The sequence below is a fragment of the Haliotis rubra genome, unplaced genomic scaffold, assembly GCF_003918875.1.
Source record: "Haliotis rubra isolate DU_JTF1 unplaced genomic scaffold, ASM391887v1 Scf149, whole genome shotgun sequence".
Lineage (NCBI taxonomy): Eukaryota > Metazoa > Mollusca > Gastropoda > Lepetellida > Haliotidae > Haliotis > Haliotis rubra.
Window position 1 is genome coordinate 209,082 of NW_025765436.1, and position 14,609 is coordinate 223,690.

Here is a 14,609-nt window from a genome sequence, read left to right on the forward strand (position 1 = left end):
AGACTCAGGAAGTGGTGTTCTCGACAGGCACGGAAATTCTGCTGCTCATCTCGTGTAGAAGTAAGTAGCTTTGCTTCATGTTGCCATGGCCAAAATTTGTCCCACACTGAATGTGCCTCCCGCTTCTATGGTCGTGGTTACATTTACTTTTAAGTAACGGGAACTAAACCTGGGCGTCTTCCTTTAATCACGTGATGACTTGTCAATTAATTAACGAATCAGCAGCACCGTGTGACAGTCTCTCTTAGCGTGTGCAAGAACTAGAACTAGATCTATCTGCCTAGCGTCTATCCAACTCTGGGCCCAACTCTGTTAGCCTACAATTACCCTACGATTGATTGAATATTGTTTGAGACATCCGTTATACTTGTAGTCACAGAAGCGGTATTATTAGTAGTAGTGGTACGTGTACTACAGTAGTGGTAATACTGTTGTAGCTGTAGGTGTAGTGGTAGATTAGTAGTATCAGTGTAGTAGCAGCAGCAAAATAGTAGTAGTAGTAATATCTGTTCAGTTGTAGTTACATCACGATTAGTAGTAGATCAGCACAGTAAGAAGTAGTACTTAGTAGTATTAGCAATACCTGCATTAATCGTCAGTCTTCCAAACTAATACTGAAATGCTTGAATTGAAGGATGATGAAGACGACCATTACAAGAAAACTGTGAGGAATGAACTTCCTGCAAACTCGTTGAATGGGTAAGTGTTTATTGTATGTGAGCCTGTACAAAACTAACTAAACAGTTGTGCCATTATCCCCCCTTGAGAGATTCAAGGTGCCTATTTACTAGGTTACTCAAGAGGCTTTATTTAAGCTTGATTAAAGTCACTACAGATCATAAAACACCTTTCTGTTTTTCTTTTGGTTAGCTGTTATGCTTCACGTTTGTCATGTTTAGTTGTAAATAGATATGTCATTGTCTGCAGCTGTTTCTTTTCTTTAAGTTCTTGCTGTGGACCTTGTAATTGTTTTTGTTTTCCTATTAAAGATCACAGAAGCCTACCCTGGACTTAAAGGGCTTCCTTACACCCACCCAAGGGGATTACAGCCTAGGCCTTCAGCCTACTGTGTGTGGATGTGGTGCCCCAGCTGGGGAACACCCCCCTTCTCCCATCAAGGTCTGAGCATGCAGCCCAAACTGACAGGGAGCTACCACCAGTGTCAAGCCAATCTAGTACGGAGGTCAAGGATACAACAGCAGTGTCCAGTCAACCTGAATGCAGACACTCAGTCCTTGGGCACTTTCACCAAAGCCGTATTCCAGAAGTATGGAACCCGTAAGTTGACTGTTATGGTTAAATCATTGAAATTTGTAAGAATTGTCTCACTGCTAACAGTGACTTAGCTGTCATCAATGATCAGTCATCAGTTCTCCATTCATATGGTATTCATCACAATTTTGCCCTTTACTTTAAATGGATTCTGTATTAGGTTTGTAATTATGCCTTTTATTTCAGGTCAAGGCATGCTGGCACACAATGCACCTCGGTGGCATTCACCGCCATTGTTGCCAGTGCGGTTGTCCCTGTTGGTCTCTGGACTCCAGCCACACTGGACGGGGTCCTCGTAATGGGGGACCGTCTTCATGACGCCATACTCAGCAGGATGGGAAGTAAGGCTCCCACCAGCAAACATCTGGCAGCAGATGAGATGTTGGAGCAGCCTGAAGACTGTCAGTTGAGATGGCCTGTCCGGTGCAGCCGAGTCAGTGAAATGCAGGGACTCCTGTACCCTGGCAGCATGGACTCGAACTCCCTAAAGAGCCAGCTGACCTGGGAATGGATGCCAGGTCAGCCCCTCAGGGAGTTCGGGGATGCAGTGAGGAGGGTTTTCAACGCCCAGGACTGTCAGGGAGCTGTTGTCACCCTTGCAGGCGGAAGCTCGGCCTTGCTGCACAACCCTGTTGGAGGCTGGATGGTTGTTGACAGCCATGCCAAGGATGTTTTGGGCACCACTGATGTGGAAGGGAAGTCAAGTCTCCTCAGGTTCCCTTCCCTGAAAAATGTGGTAGCCTATTACGGAGGAATGGCTGTTCGACCCACCCAATACTCACTCACAGGATTCAAGGTCGAGTCAATGTCGCAAGGGGGATAACCTCACTAGCAGTACCCTCCCTCAGCATTCGGGCTCCTGCCACCTAGAGGTGCATTTGTCCATTCTGCATGACTGAAGAAAGCAGCAGAGATGCTGCTGCCTGATGGTGCTCTATAAACATGAACTGGAATGTATGCTGCCTGGTGGTCATGTGGAGGTTGATTTGTCCACTTTACTGCCTAGAAGAAAGGACTAGAGATGCTGCTGTCTGATAGGGCACTGTGAACATGCTGTGATAGTGACACTATGCTTGAAGTGGAGTGTATGCTGCCTAGTGGTCATCTCGAGGTTGATTTGTCCACTGTACTGTCCAGAAGTAAAAGGACCACAGATGCTGCTGCCTGATGGTGCACTATAAACATGCTGTGATAGTGACAGTGCATGGATTGGATTATGTTGCTCGGTGGAGCATTTGTCCCATTAGTGGACTGGACACATTATGCTATTGCACATGGAGTGAACACTGTACTGCTGGTGACATATGCATCAATGAAACTTGTATACTGTCTCTGGTTGTGAAACAGATACAAGAAAATGCAACTGATACCACAGGCTGTGTTTTCCTTCAAGATTAAGAATGCAGAAACTTATAAAGGCTAATATTTGTCAGGTTTATATCGAAATGTATGCAGTGAAGACGTTTCTAAAGTAAACAAAGAAAAGAGACTGATCTCTCTAAAAACATTTACTCTTTGTAAATAGTGTAAACAGTTGTAACATGTTAAATTGAGATTGCACTTTCTCAGTCAAAAGTAACCAGTTATAAACTTGATTTTGATTTGCATGTTATAGCCTTCTTTTATATCAGGGTATTATTTATGTTATACAATCACTAAAATTCTATAAAAAAAATGATCACACAGGTGAATGTGTTGATATAAAAGGTGTTATGTTACAGAAAATTGATGTTATTGTTGCAGTTATATGAATAAAATTTAGTTCAAATGACATACATCCCATGTGTTGCTTATTTTGCTACTGTTTTCAGGTTTTCTATAGTTTGTATAGATTCATCAATGCAAGTACAACCCATGACCATAGTAAAGCTTTCTTAGACAAGTAGACTTAATGAGGGTCAAGTTCATGTCCATGATTATTAGTAGCAATGTGTGTACATGCGAGTGTGTACACATGTGTGTTTGTACAAGCCAGGACCTGTTTTATAGTGCTATCCCACTGAGATAACATCCAACAAATATAGCACAGTATACAGACTCCGAACAGTCCAGTCCTGATGCCCATAATGCTGAGTGCTAGCCATGATAGCAACAAATTACATCAATTAACAAAGTGAACAAACTACCAACCTCCTTTCAGACAGATGTTCTATCCACAAGACCACCGCGATCTTGATTTGTTGTTCAATATCTGAATCAAACCACCTCTACAGCATGGGTGGCTGAAACTTCTGGAAAGGGACATAAAGATATGCTCCCACTCAAATGAATGACATCACTATAAACTTTTCATTACATTTTATTTCATTCACTCTCCAACACTTGCAACATATCTAATGTCACACCAACAGCAACATTTCCTCAACAAAGGATATCTTCGTCATATACTCACATATGTACAATAGCAAACATTCTCAACAACAGAATTATGTAAATGACATAACTGACAAAACGGACTTAAACCCTACATCAATCTATGACATAGCAGACCTGGTAATCTGAGGAGCGCTGAAAGTAATGAAGCCAAGACTGAGTTTGATTAACTTCTTGAGGTACATATCTTGAGTGTTGGGTTTGAACAACGGTTGTTATACACGGAATGTCAGCTAACTATGTGAAGGAAGCCCAGAGTGACACAAGGTGCAAACCTCTGCCAAGTTAAGAAACAGGCATGCTAACATGCCAAGGATCATGGATCTTGCATTCTTCTTGAGGCCATGGACAACCTGGCAGTCAAGGGATGCAACTCTGCACATCAACTGACTGACTGAGTTTGGTTTTACGCCACTTTTAGCAATATTTCCAGCAACATCACGGCGGGGGACACCAGAAATGGGCTTCACACATTGTACCCATGCCGGGATTCGAACCCGGGTCTTCGGCGTGACAAGCCAACGCTTTAACCATTAGGCTACCCCACCGCCCCTCTGCACATCAGGCTTTAGACAATGTGAACACCTATATCACCATCTGCACTGAAGATGGCCGAAACATGAGTGATCACCAGTCTATCCGAATTTAGAATAAACACGCCACAGGAACAAAAAGACTGATCATGAGGCAATGAACTGAGAAAGTTTTTGTAACAGAGGATATCTTCCTAAAATGGTTTTACTTTGGAGACATTTCCTAAACAGGATCTGAATTTTCAAATCTTGTGAACTGGATTATCCTGCTTATGACACTGCTTCAGCATCCATGCTCAGTCTGGTAGGTCTGGGTTATCAATAAGGATTACCAAACATATATATCCAGACAAAACTCTCCGATTCATGTACCATGTCTACCCTTTGCCAAATTCTTATATTCACAAATAAAGTCAACCAGCACAGTATTAGTAAAACAAAACAAGCATAACTACAAAGATATATTTACAGTTGTAACCTTGGAATAAATAAACCAGAAAACTAATATGATAAAAGAAGCACCAACATCAAGTGATGATACAGGTAATGTATTACATACAATGCTAACCCCAAACAATCCTTGCATTCACATCCAACACATGCACCCTAAACCCATGGTTACCATGGACACAGATCATTCACCCAAGTAGAACACATGTTCACAAAGTCAGCAGAAAATCAGCCAAAGTTTCTGACCTGTGTAAATAATTTACATTATTTACCAAAATCGCCAGAAAAACTGAAGGTATTGTCCAGATCCAAATATGTCACCATCATACAAAGCAATCATCAGCTATAAATGGATGAAAAAAGACCAGGGTTGATGGCCAAGGTTTTCATGCATTTCAGCTGTAGCGCTCACACATTATGTGACGACTCAGTTTTATCCTGATTTCATTTTCTAAGGAACACCAGTTTTGTAAAGAGTGTAATGAAAAGTTGAAAAGATAAGTAGACTGACTCATCAGTTCTGCCTGTGACTTGCTTTTATAGACAAACTCTGTTCCCATATCATTCTAACCAGGCTAAGCGAGTTTTGAAGAGCAAAGGCCTTGTAATTTTGATGTCTAAAGAATAAATGGATAAAGCAGTTTCTCAAATACCAGCCCCTTTTCTAGTTAGGTTTGAAAAGATCTGGTCAAAGGTACCTATCATAACATCCTAATTATGCTCCACTGCAGCTGGGACTAAAATATGATACTGAACCGGTTTTAATGTGTACATGTCACTCATAATCCCCAAATTGAAACATACCTCTTTATGTTCAAATAACAGCACAGCTAAAATACCTAATAATTCAAGGAGCCACTATGAATTTCCGTGACAATCACTTTCAGGAAACAAAGCATTTACATATTCCTGGACATAAAACAAAACATAATTTGATTATTATACAGCACATCCCCTTGAAATTGTGTTTGTCAGTAGGTTAGTTGTCAATGAATTAGACTCGACTGTTTCTTATTAAAACATACACTTACAAATAGGCATGTATTGTATGGCAATGATTCAAAAGACATATCTCACCTCTCTTACAACCGAGATGCATATGTATAGCGACATTGAAATGGAGATCTATTTCCACGGCTACCTTACAAGTGAGATAAACATCAAGATGAGGTGAACTATGCGGTAGATGATACAGTATCTGGGCCGTATAAGGGCCGTATCGGCTTATGTACGGGCAAAAAATGTGCACAATACAGTAGGAAATAATTTAGAAAACGTAGCCGATACGCACCACAGCAATGGTGTACGGTCTTAGAATCATTTACAGATGTATTTTTCTGAAAAAGCATTGTTTTATTGTTTTATGACCAGTTTACACAAGACTAGCAATATTGTGGTGCATATATGAAACAAAACACAAGATTACTGATACTCCATTAATTTCCATTCAAATGTACACTTCAGTAATCCTGTATTGAACAATTAAGGAGTACGTACTGCAGTATCAAACAGCTGTATAGTTCTAGCCCACTGACATACCATTTAACACCCACACCCAGTTGGATACAGTATACCTTATCAACAGATCCCCTTAGAGGAGAACATAAGCCAAAGTAATAACAATTACCATCTTGTAACTTTTTGTAGTTTGAGTCAGGCACGACTAGAGATGAGACCATTAACCTTCCCTTTCTTCCATGGCCAACATATACCTTAAGACATACATGTTTAAGATACTGAGAGATACTGCTGATACAGTAGTGCTGGAACAAGGCAGCTGACTCGGATTGAGCAAAACAGTGTAATATAATAATAATAAGTCATCTTCTATAACGCACAGTCTCCAAACACAAAGTGCTTGCTCACGGAGCTGAATCAGAATCTGATTCTTAGAGTATGACACCCCAACCCTGTCCTTAGTGAACACAAAACTCTTCAACAACAAGTATCATCAATCATAGAATACTGACAAAATATATCTCTATAGAAAAACATGGTATCAAATAATCAAAGAAAGTATGCCTGAACCTATCAACATTGAGAGGTCAGAAACAGCCAGATTGATAAACTGATATATTAAGATATGGATGCAAACGATACTGATCTCAGACATTGAATGTTCGAAGTTAACATCAATGTCTACCAGTCTGAAAATAACCCAACTTCTACCATAAGAAAGATTTCAACACTGTAGATCATTTTTGTGGATTAGTCAAAATATAAACATGAATGTCTAAACCTGCATCTGACAAATGTTTCCAAAATGCCTAAAAGCTCTGTTTGTCCAGCTTATTTTGATCAGTGTAGATCATATTATTATAGTTATATTTGTTTAAAATATGAATACAAATAATGCTAAATATAAACTTTTCAACCCACCCACTTCTGGACAGAAACAAGCCAATCTTGTTCATCAAGGGAGGTAATCCACAAATATGGGCAACAAGGCAGTGTCAACTTATAGTAGTCTTTCAAAGTAAAACTTTCTGCAGGAAGTAACAAAATATACAAACTAGAAACATATGAGTCTAATTCATCAACACATTTGTAAATAAACAAATACAGTTATATGGTAATGTACAAAGTTTTGTCCTAAAATGGTGTTGTATTAAAGCTCATCATGTTCGTGCATGAGTCGTCCTGTGTTGGGATCGTTGGCTGGCTTGATAAAGATGCCCTCATTGACCATCCAGTAGTTCATCTCCGATGGTGTAGGGTAGCCACTGACCTCACGCTGTCCATGGATCGGTCGGCCATAACTGTCACCACTGATATGTAAGTAACTGAAATACAAACCATAAGGCCAAATAAAAAGACGTTGTGGTTCCGATTACACCTCTTTATAATTAAGGGTAGGTGATAGAATTTTATGTTTTTTTCGATTTTTAGAAGTAAAGTACAAACTAATAACACATTTATCAATGTGTAATTGTTTATTCAATCAAGCTTTCGGCCATCATTTTGTCTTTATCAGAATGACCGATGTCTCTCGATGCTCCTTCATTCTATTACATTAAAAATGACAAAGCATTCAACTTTCCTATAAACAATTTCATTTCAGAGATTTAAAAGAGACTATTTGATTTGTTACTTGAAGCAGAGACTGCAGGGTTTTATGCAAAACAGAAATGTATGCACCAAATGCAGTATGCATCATTGTATAGCATAGATGCAGAAAAAATACACATTACACCCCTAAAGGATGCACAAGATGCAGAAAAAATACACATTACACCCCCAAAGGATGCACAATAATGTTTACTGTATCAGAGAATATAAGGTGACTAATGGGATTGGGTGGTCAGGTTTGCTGACTTGGTTGACACGTCATCGTATCCCAATTGTGTAGATCGATGCACATGCTGTTGATCACTGGATTGTCTGTTCCAGACATGATTATTTACAGACCACCAACATACAGCTGGAACATTACTGAGTGCGGCGATAAACAACCAACCAACCAATCATAATAATGACATTCTATTCTTGTTGAGCTTGATCCTGAGCCAGAAGATGAGTAGCCCTGAATGAGCATTCTAAACAAGTAAAACTGATGCAGGCGCAGGTCTTCCGGCAAAATCATACATAAGGCTGTTATAACAAACAAGAGTTACTTACTGTTCTGTGACAACATTCTTGATCCTGACCTTGTCTCTCCGGCTCCAGTACTTGCTACTGCACACAATAACCCAGTTGTCACCTGCAGCACATGCCCAACAACATGTCAATGGCCTAACAATCGATTCTTAATAAAACAACATCTCCACCATATCCGGGCAAATTGAGATGAAAGAGTTCAATCTTGTATCCAAGATTACAATATGTGTGCATGTATTTCTATGTACCTGTCCACTTTTACTAAAGCTTGTTTGATGTATGTAAGCCAACTGAGATACTATGTCTGAGTTTAATATCATCCTATTCGGACAATTTTTTCTTTTATTCCCTCAATACTGTGCAGCTGGGAGGCAAACAACAAGTACTATTTTTCTACAGGTGAGGTGAAATTGGGTTTTACGTCGTACTTGAGAATATTTCGCTCATATGACGACGTGCATGCGTGTGTATGTGTATCTGCGGCTGCTTGTACTAGCCCAGACTGAAGCTGGTTTTATAGTGCTAGCCCACTGAGATACCATGCTGCAGTGAAGCATGAATACCCCACTCAGACACATTATTCTGACTCCGAGCCGACCAGACCTTGTTCTACCCATTAATGCCGAGCGCCAGGCAGGGACCAACAAGTACCATATTTTAACGTCTTTTGGTATGACGCGGTCGGGGATCGAACCCACAACCTTCCGCTTTCCGGGCGGACGCTCTAACCACTACACCACAGGAGGCGGTCTATTTTTATTTTATTTTATTTTTTTACATATTTTCGTAAAATGCAGTGATGAATCTATCAACTATCTGATTTCTTGATAGACGCATTATCTACCAGGCATAGATTATTTATCATGAACCACAAAACTTGGGCTCACTTAAAAAGGTGTGTGGTGCAGCCAAACCTATAAGCCAGGTTGCACTCAGTGCAGGTGCTGAATAAACATGATATCGCACCCTGGTGATGGATGAACACGGTGTGCAAAACTACAGATGTATTCATGAAGAATATGTCAGTGAAACCTTTGTATCCAATAGTGAAATTAATTACTCATAACTAAATAACTAATTCCCCAGCAATACTGACCTTCATCGCCCTCTCCTTCCTCCCCAAAGGCACTGACCTCCAGGTTGTGAGACAGAGGTGACTGGAAGTGATGGCTGTGTAAATTACGTTTTGTTGATAAGTGCATAAGACGGATTGTCTGACCACATTTTACTGGAGTCCTGTAAATATAGCAGCACAAAATAAACAGCAACGCCTGTCACTAATATAACATAAAAGTTTTGAGTGTAACATTTGACCAACAATTAGTTGCTATCAGTTTGAAAATACTATTTAAAGTCTACAGTCACTCATCAGAAGTCTGAATCTAGCAAAGATCTGTCCAGTTCAGTAAGCTAAGCTAATAGTCCATAGTGAGTGTGTAAGTTTGGATTTACCCCCGCTTTTAGCAACATTCCATCAATATCACGGCGGGGGGCCACCAGAAATGGGCTTTACGCAGTGTACACATGTGGGGAATCGAACCCGGGTCTTCAGCGTGACAAGCGAACACTTTAACCACTAGACTACCCCACCGCCGCTAATAGTCCACAGAATAATACTAACATTTTATGAGAAATGATGCCAAGAGCCATGTTTGAACAAACAGACTGAAACTTATAGACAATGAATGCATTTATAAACATATGAAAACTGACAATGATGCTAAGAGCCATGTTTGCATGAACAGACTGAAACTTATAGACAAGGAGTGCATTTATAAACATATGAAAACTGAATTTTCACATCATATTGTGATCAGAAAAGCAACATGTTAGAGAGTTTATTTCTTTTACTCCATAGAATTCCATTCATATCATGGCAGCCCGTAAATAATCATGTCAGTCAAGCCTGAAAGATTATCAACAAAGCTAATTATCTCCCCTTACCCTCGCAGACACATTGCTCCTGTCTTGCCCCGGATCTGCCAGTAGCTGTTGTGATCATCAGAAGAGTCAACACCTGTCACCGACTAGAAACACAACAAGCAGCATTAAACACTGGCAAGGCAGAATTCTAGGCTTTTAGCCAAACATATGTACAAGATGGAAGTATTCTAAAGTACTGTTGGAAATGCTAGAAAAATGCTTTTTGACTTTTATGTAAAAATCAGAGATAATACAGTTACTGAAATGACAAATATCACTTTAAGAAACATCTACCTAATGTAGACCGAGGGAATAAATTTTGAGACATGCCCTAAAATGTGTTTTTACATATGAAAATATCAAAAACTTAGAAAAATAAGGGGTAGTGGAAGGTTATTTGATACAAACACTAACTGCCTGTGTTATGTCATCAGCATGCATGGCATCGACAGGTGAAATTGACACCTGAGCACAAGCTCAGGTGAGGGGTCATCTCAATACATTTTTTTCTTCATAATGTTGAATATTTGTAGGTATAGTATATGTATTGGTTATGTAAGGGATCATGTGATATCCACATTTCGCACACCAACAACAACACACACGTGTGTGTGTGTGTGTGTGTGTGTGTGTGTGTGTGTGTGTGTGTGTGCTGTAAAAATAAACATACATTATTGTGCATGATCCCATCACTTGTGCATGAATGTTTTGCATGTCAACGGTATATTTCTTTGCAAAATATGGATGTAATTCAATCCCATCACTTGTGTTGTGTTATCAATTGGTTGTAGAAATGTGCAACGTTTTAATAGATGTTTTGCATGTCAACGGTATATTTCTTTGCAAAAATATGGATGTAATTCAGTCTTATTCAATATGATTTGCCATGGCTACCCCACCATCCCATCAAAACAATCAATCATAAAACTATGAGTTCATTGTTTCTTGTTTTGCACCAGTCAATGGAGAAAGATGACAAACTATCAGTGGAGTCACAGAGCCTGGCAGAGAATTATCTAGACCTCTGTAAGAGGCTTGAATGCTTTGGATAATACTATGCATAGACTGATAAAATATACAAGACTTCAAGAAATTGAGAACTTTTAAAAGATATCCATATTGATTTATCAAAGTATTTCCCTGGACAAGCCCATATCTTGGAAGCCTTGATATAATATATCTGTGGCCACATGAATTAATCACCTCCATATTCCAATAACAACAAAATTGCACCTCATAGCCTTTACCTTCAAAAGAGAATTCAGCATACATGAATCAAGATAAGTTTCATTCTTGAATTTGTAGGAGCTGGTTGGAATTGTTGCCACTTTCAATAGAACTGCAGTTATCAAAGCAAGTGAGGTAAGTTACTGTAAGCAAGCACATCCTAGACACTCATACCTTTTTTGACTAACACCCCGAGCAAGAGTATTGTGCTGACCAGTCAAGAATCACAATCAGGAATTAGAAAACATGACCAGGAACCAATATTACCAGCTGATTAAGTTCATCATTTACTCCACACAGTAGATTACCTGATTTCCTGTGCCCCCATTAACCAGCAAGTTTTGTACTGTGATCAAAGCCTACACACAAACATCTCTTTAAACAACTTGTGGGGACCAAGATGCTGTCTTTACCTGCTGTCCACTTCCTGAGCCATATTTCACATGCGAGTGTAGGCGGACACTGGTGTAGGTATTGAGCAGTTTTAGAGTTGAGCCACATGTCACATACTCATAGTTCATCTCTGAAACAAGACGGTTCACACAACATTCTATTTTACACCAAGGCAAGAACATCTGTAACATTCTTTGCATTTATTTCAAGAGAAAACAGACAAATAAATGTTGTTTTGCATGAACACTGAACAGTATCCAGTTTATTACAGCATCTTTTCACCTTGTAATTTTCAAGTTGTGAAAACCCATGGGTAATAAACATGAGGTATAATCCAAGCAGGAAGGGCGTTTTCTGACCATAGCAAATAACAGATCGGTAAGAGTTCCTTACGTATCCCCCACCTATTTTTTTTTAAAAATACAAAGATATACAAGTAATGAAAAGTACCTTATAAAATAGGCGGGGGGTACGTAAGAACTCTTTCCAACAGATCAACTCCTGATCGATGTATTGAATTACCAATGAGTCAGTAAACATTGATGTCTCACAACATTCTGTTATGGATACACCTAAATGAATACACCTAAAAGACACATGCAAACAAATCGGTAAGACTTCCGCCCGTATCCCCCCTAGATTTTAACGATAAAGAAAAATATCTTTGAGGGGCATTTTTGGAAGTTGAATGTGTCTTTCAGCATGTTCAGATACAATTAAAGAAACACGTTTAAGAAACTCATCCTTATCTAGATGAGGAATATATATTCAGGTGATATGATTTGACTAGAATGAAATTTAAGGGGGGATACGGGCGGAAGTCCTTCCAACAAATCCTCATTTTAGCCTGATTCCATGACGGTCATTGGGGCACTGGAAACCTATTTTACCCTGGAACCATCACAAGGTCTCTTGATCATTTGGATCAGTGAAATCGTTAATAAAATAATATATGTTTACAAATATATCCTGCTTATCTTACTACATGAACATCCAAAGAGAAATTACATGAATAGAATGACCATAAAATGAAACATGAGCAGAATTGGTACAGATCTTTGTGGGGAAACGAATCATAACACCAAGCTATGATAAAACATTAAAAGCAAATCTACTGCTGAAGAAATGACAGTGAAAAAAAGAGAGAAAGTTAACATTTTAGAGACTTGAGCGTCCCTGTTTGAGTTTAATATAAAATTATATCTCCAAAAGGTGAACGTACATCAACAGTACTAATGCATTTAACTGAGTAAAACCAAAGAAATAACGTTTGTTTCTTCAATTCTTGTTGACCAGCCCCACACACATCATCTACAATACATGTCCCCTTCATGCATTGGCACATATCTGCCCCGAACAAGGATTAAATATCCATGACGGTCTCAGCATTTGTCACACGCAATCTTATCCGTAATCCTGGCAGATAAAGCAAAATGAAGAAAAAATCACTGACTATTTATCAACAACTATGAAAGATTAAAAGTGTGTACCTCTTGATAACGCATGTTTGATAAATCCGCACAAAAACAAAAGCGAAGCAGCCCAAGTCAGCAACTCCTTTACGAACGCCGCCATGCTGGAAAACTAGACACGTAATGCTCAACTCCACACGTGGTTGGCTGTCATTGGAGAATACAACAAATTGAGTTACTTCCCTTGGACATCTTTTTCCACTGCATTGATGCATACAGGAAGTGTTGGTTGTTGTGTTGTTAAGAACGGATACGTTTTGGCTGCTGCGGCAACCTGAAAAAAAGGGGAATTTGTTTATGTTGGGGGACGTGCAATTGTCATCCTCGATTAACCAGTGTTTCAAAAATGAATTAGTAAGAGTACAATGGATAATCGAGAATGTCCGGCTCAGCCGAACAACACAGGTATATATATACTGATAGAAATAAATAAAGGAGCGTCTCACAAGGAAACATTTTGCTTGAATGCCGCATTTAACTGAAGATCATCAGATACTGTTTTGCAGTGCTGTGTCATATCACATAAAAGACATAGTTACTTAAAATCCAACAATACGCGTAGACGCTTGATCGTGCTGTGACGTACGTTTTGGCTGTACGAGGTACGCGTAACGTGGGCATACGGTGTAAACTGGAGTAATGAAAGCAGGGGCATAGCTACCATTATAAAAAAAGCCCGGACTTACACATTATTGTTGCTAAAAAGAATATATTTTTTCTAATTCTTGCCAGAAATAACTAAAATATTGTCTAAATATAAAGCTTTGCGTCCTGTCGGGCTTACACTAACAAACTGGCTTGCTACGCGCCTGGAAAGTGTTTAAACATATAGCCTGTGTTTCATATACTATATATGCATACATGTACTACAAATATAACACCGGGAAGATAAAAGCATGTTTTACCAAACACATACATGTACACGTGATTCATACACAATTACTAATGTGACATGCACTTTGTCCGAGAACCTATCAATGAGATAGTTATAGAGATAGAAAATTAGTGGTAATTAATGGTAATCAATGGTAAATTGGAACAGAAAATATTTCTGCAAGAAGGGGTCCCATATCCGGCTTTGTACAAATGTATAATGGCATATGTCTTATTCGAGACAGTTTGTTCAATATACATGTATCCCGTTAACAAATATATGACCTTGAACAGATCTCTGCCAGAACGGCGGGGTATCATATGTAGTGGTCAGAGAGAAAGTATGTGACCTGACGTGACGAGACGTGAACTCAAAACCAGTGGAAATGCTCGACTCACAATGGTACAAAAAGTATTCAGAAGCTAGGTGCGGCATCTACATTGTGAAAAAAAGTGACGTCATCGGGGGCTCATGCATTAGGACGGCGGATCAGCA

At 39.3% G+C, this 14,609-nt stretch overlaps 2 protein-coding genes across 4 annotated transcripts; one reads left to right on the forward strand and one right to left on the reverse strand.

The window, feature by feature from the left end:
• The first annotated feature begins 1,057 nt into the window (after positions 1 to 1,057).
• LOC124269982 lies at positions 1,058 to 3,082 on the forward strand. The gene is made up of 2 exons (XM_046704984.1): positions 1,058 to 1,278; positions 1,459 to 3,082. Exon 2 carries the CDS (start codon positions 1,571 to 1,573, stop codon positions 2,093 to 2,095), a length of 525 nt encoding a protein of 174 aa, XP_046560940.1. The 5' UTR covers positions 1,058 to 1,278; positions 1,459 to 1,570; the 3' UTR covers positions 2,096 to 3,082.
• A 473-nt stretch (positions 3,083 to 3,555) lies between these two features.
• On the reverse strand, positions 3,556 to 13,381 carry LOC124269981 (stromal cell-derived factor 2-like). Of its 3 annotated transcripts, none has more exons than XM_046704983.1 (8): positions 13,259 to 13,381; positions 11,789 to 11,898; positions 10,170 to 10,252; positions 9,322 to 9,461; positions 8,247 to 8,328; positions 6,256 to 7,411; positions 4,206 to 6,140; positions 3,556 to 4,035 (listed from the first exon to the last, which is right to left on the reverse strand). In XM_046704983.1, the coding sequence occupies exons 1-6, from the start codon at positions 13,341 to 13,343 to the stop codon at positions 7,237 to 7,239; spliced, it is 675 nt and encodes a 224-aa protein (XP_046560939.1). In that variant the 5' UTR covers positions 13,344 to 13,381; the 3' UTR covers positions 3,556 to 4,035; positions 4,206 to 6,140; positions 6,256 to 7,236. The 3 variants fall into 3 exon arrangements, with proteins under 3 accessions (XP_046560939.1, XP_046560938.1, XP_046560937.1); XM_046704982.1 differs by having other exon boundaries at positions 6,250 to 7,411; XM_046704981.1 differs by having other exon boundaries at positions 4,206 to 7,411.
• Between the last annotated feature and the right edge of the window lie 1,228 nt (positions 13,382 to 14,609).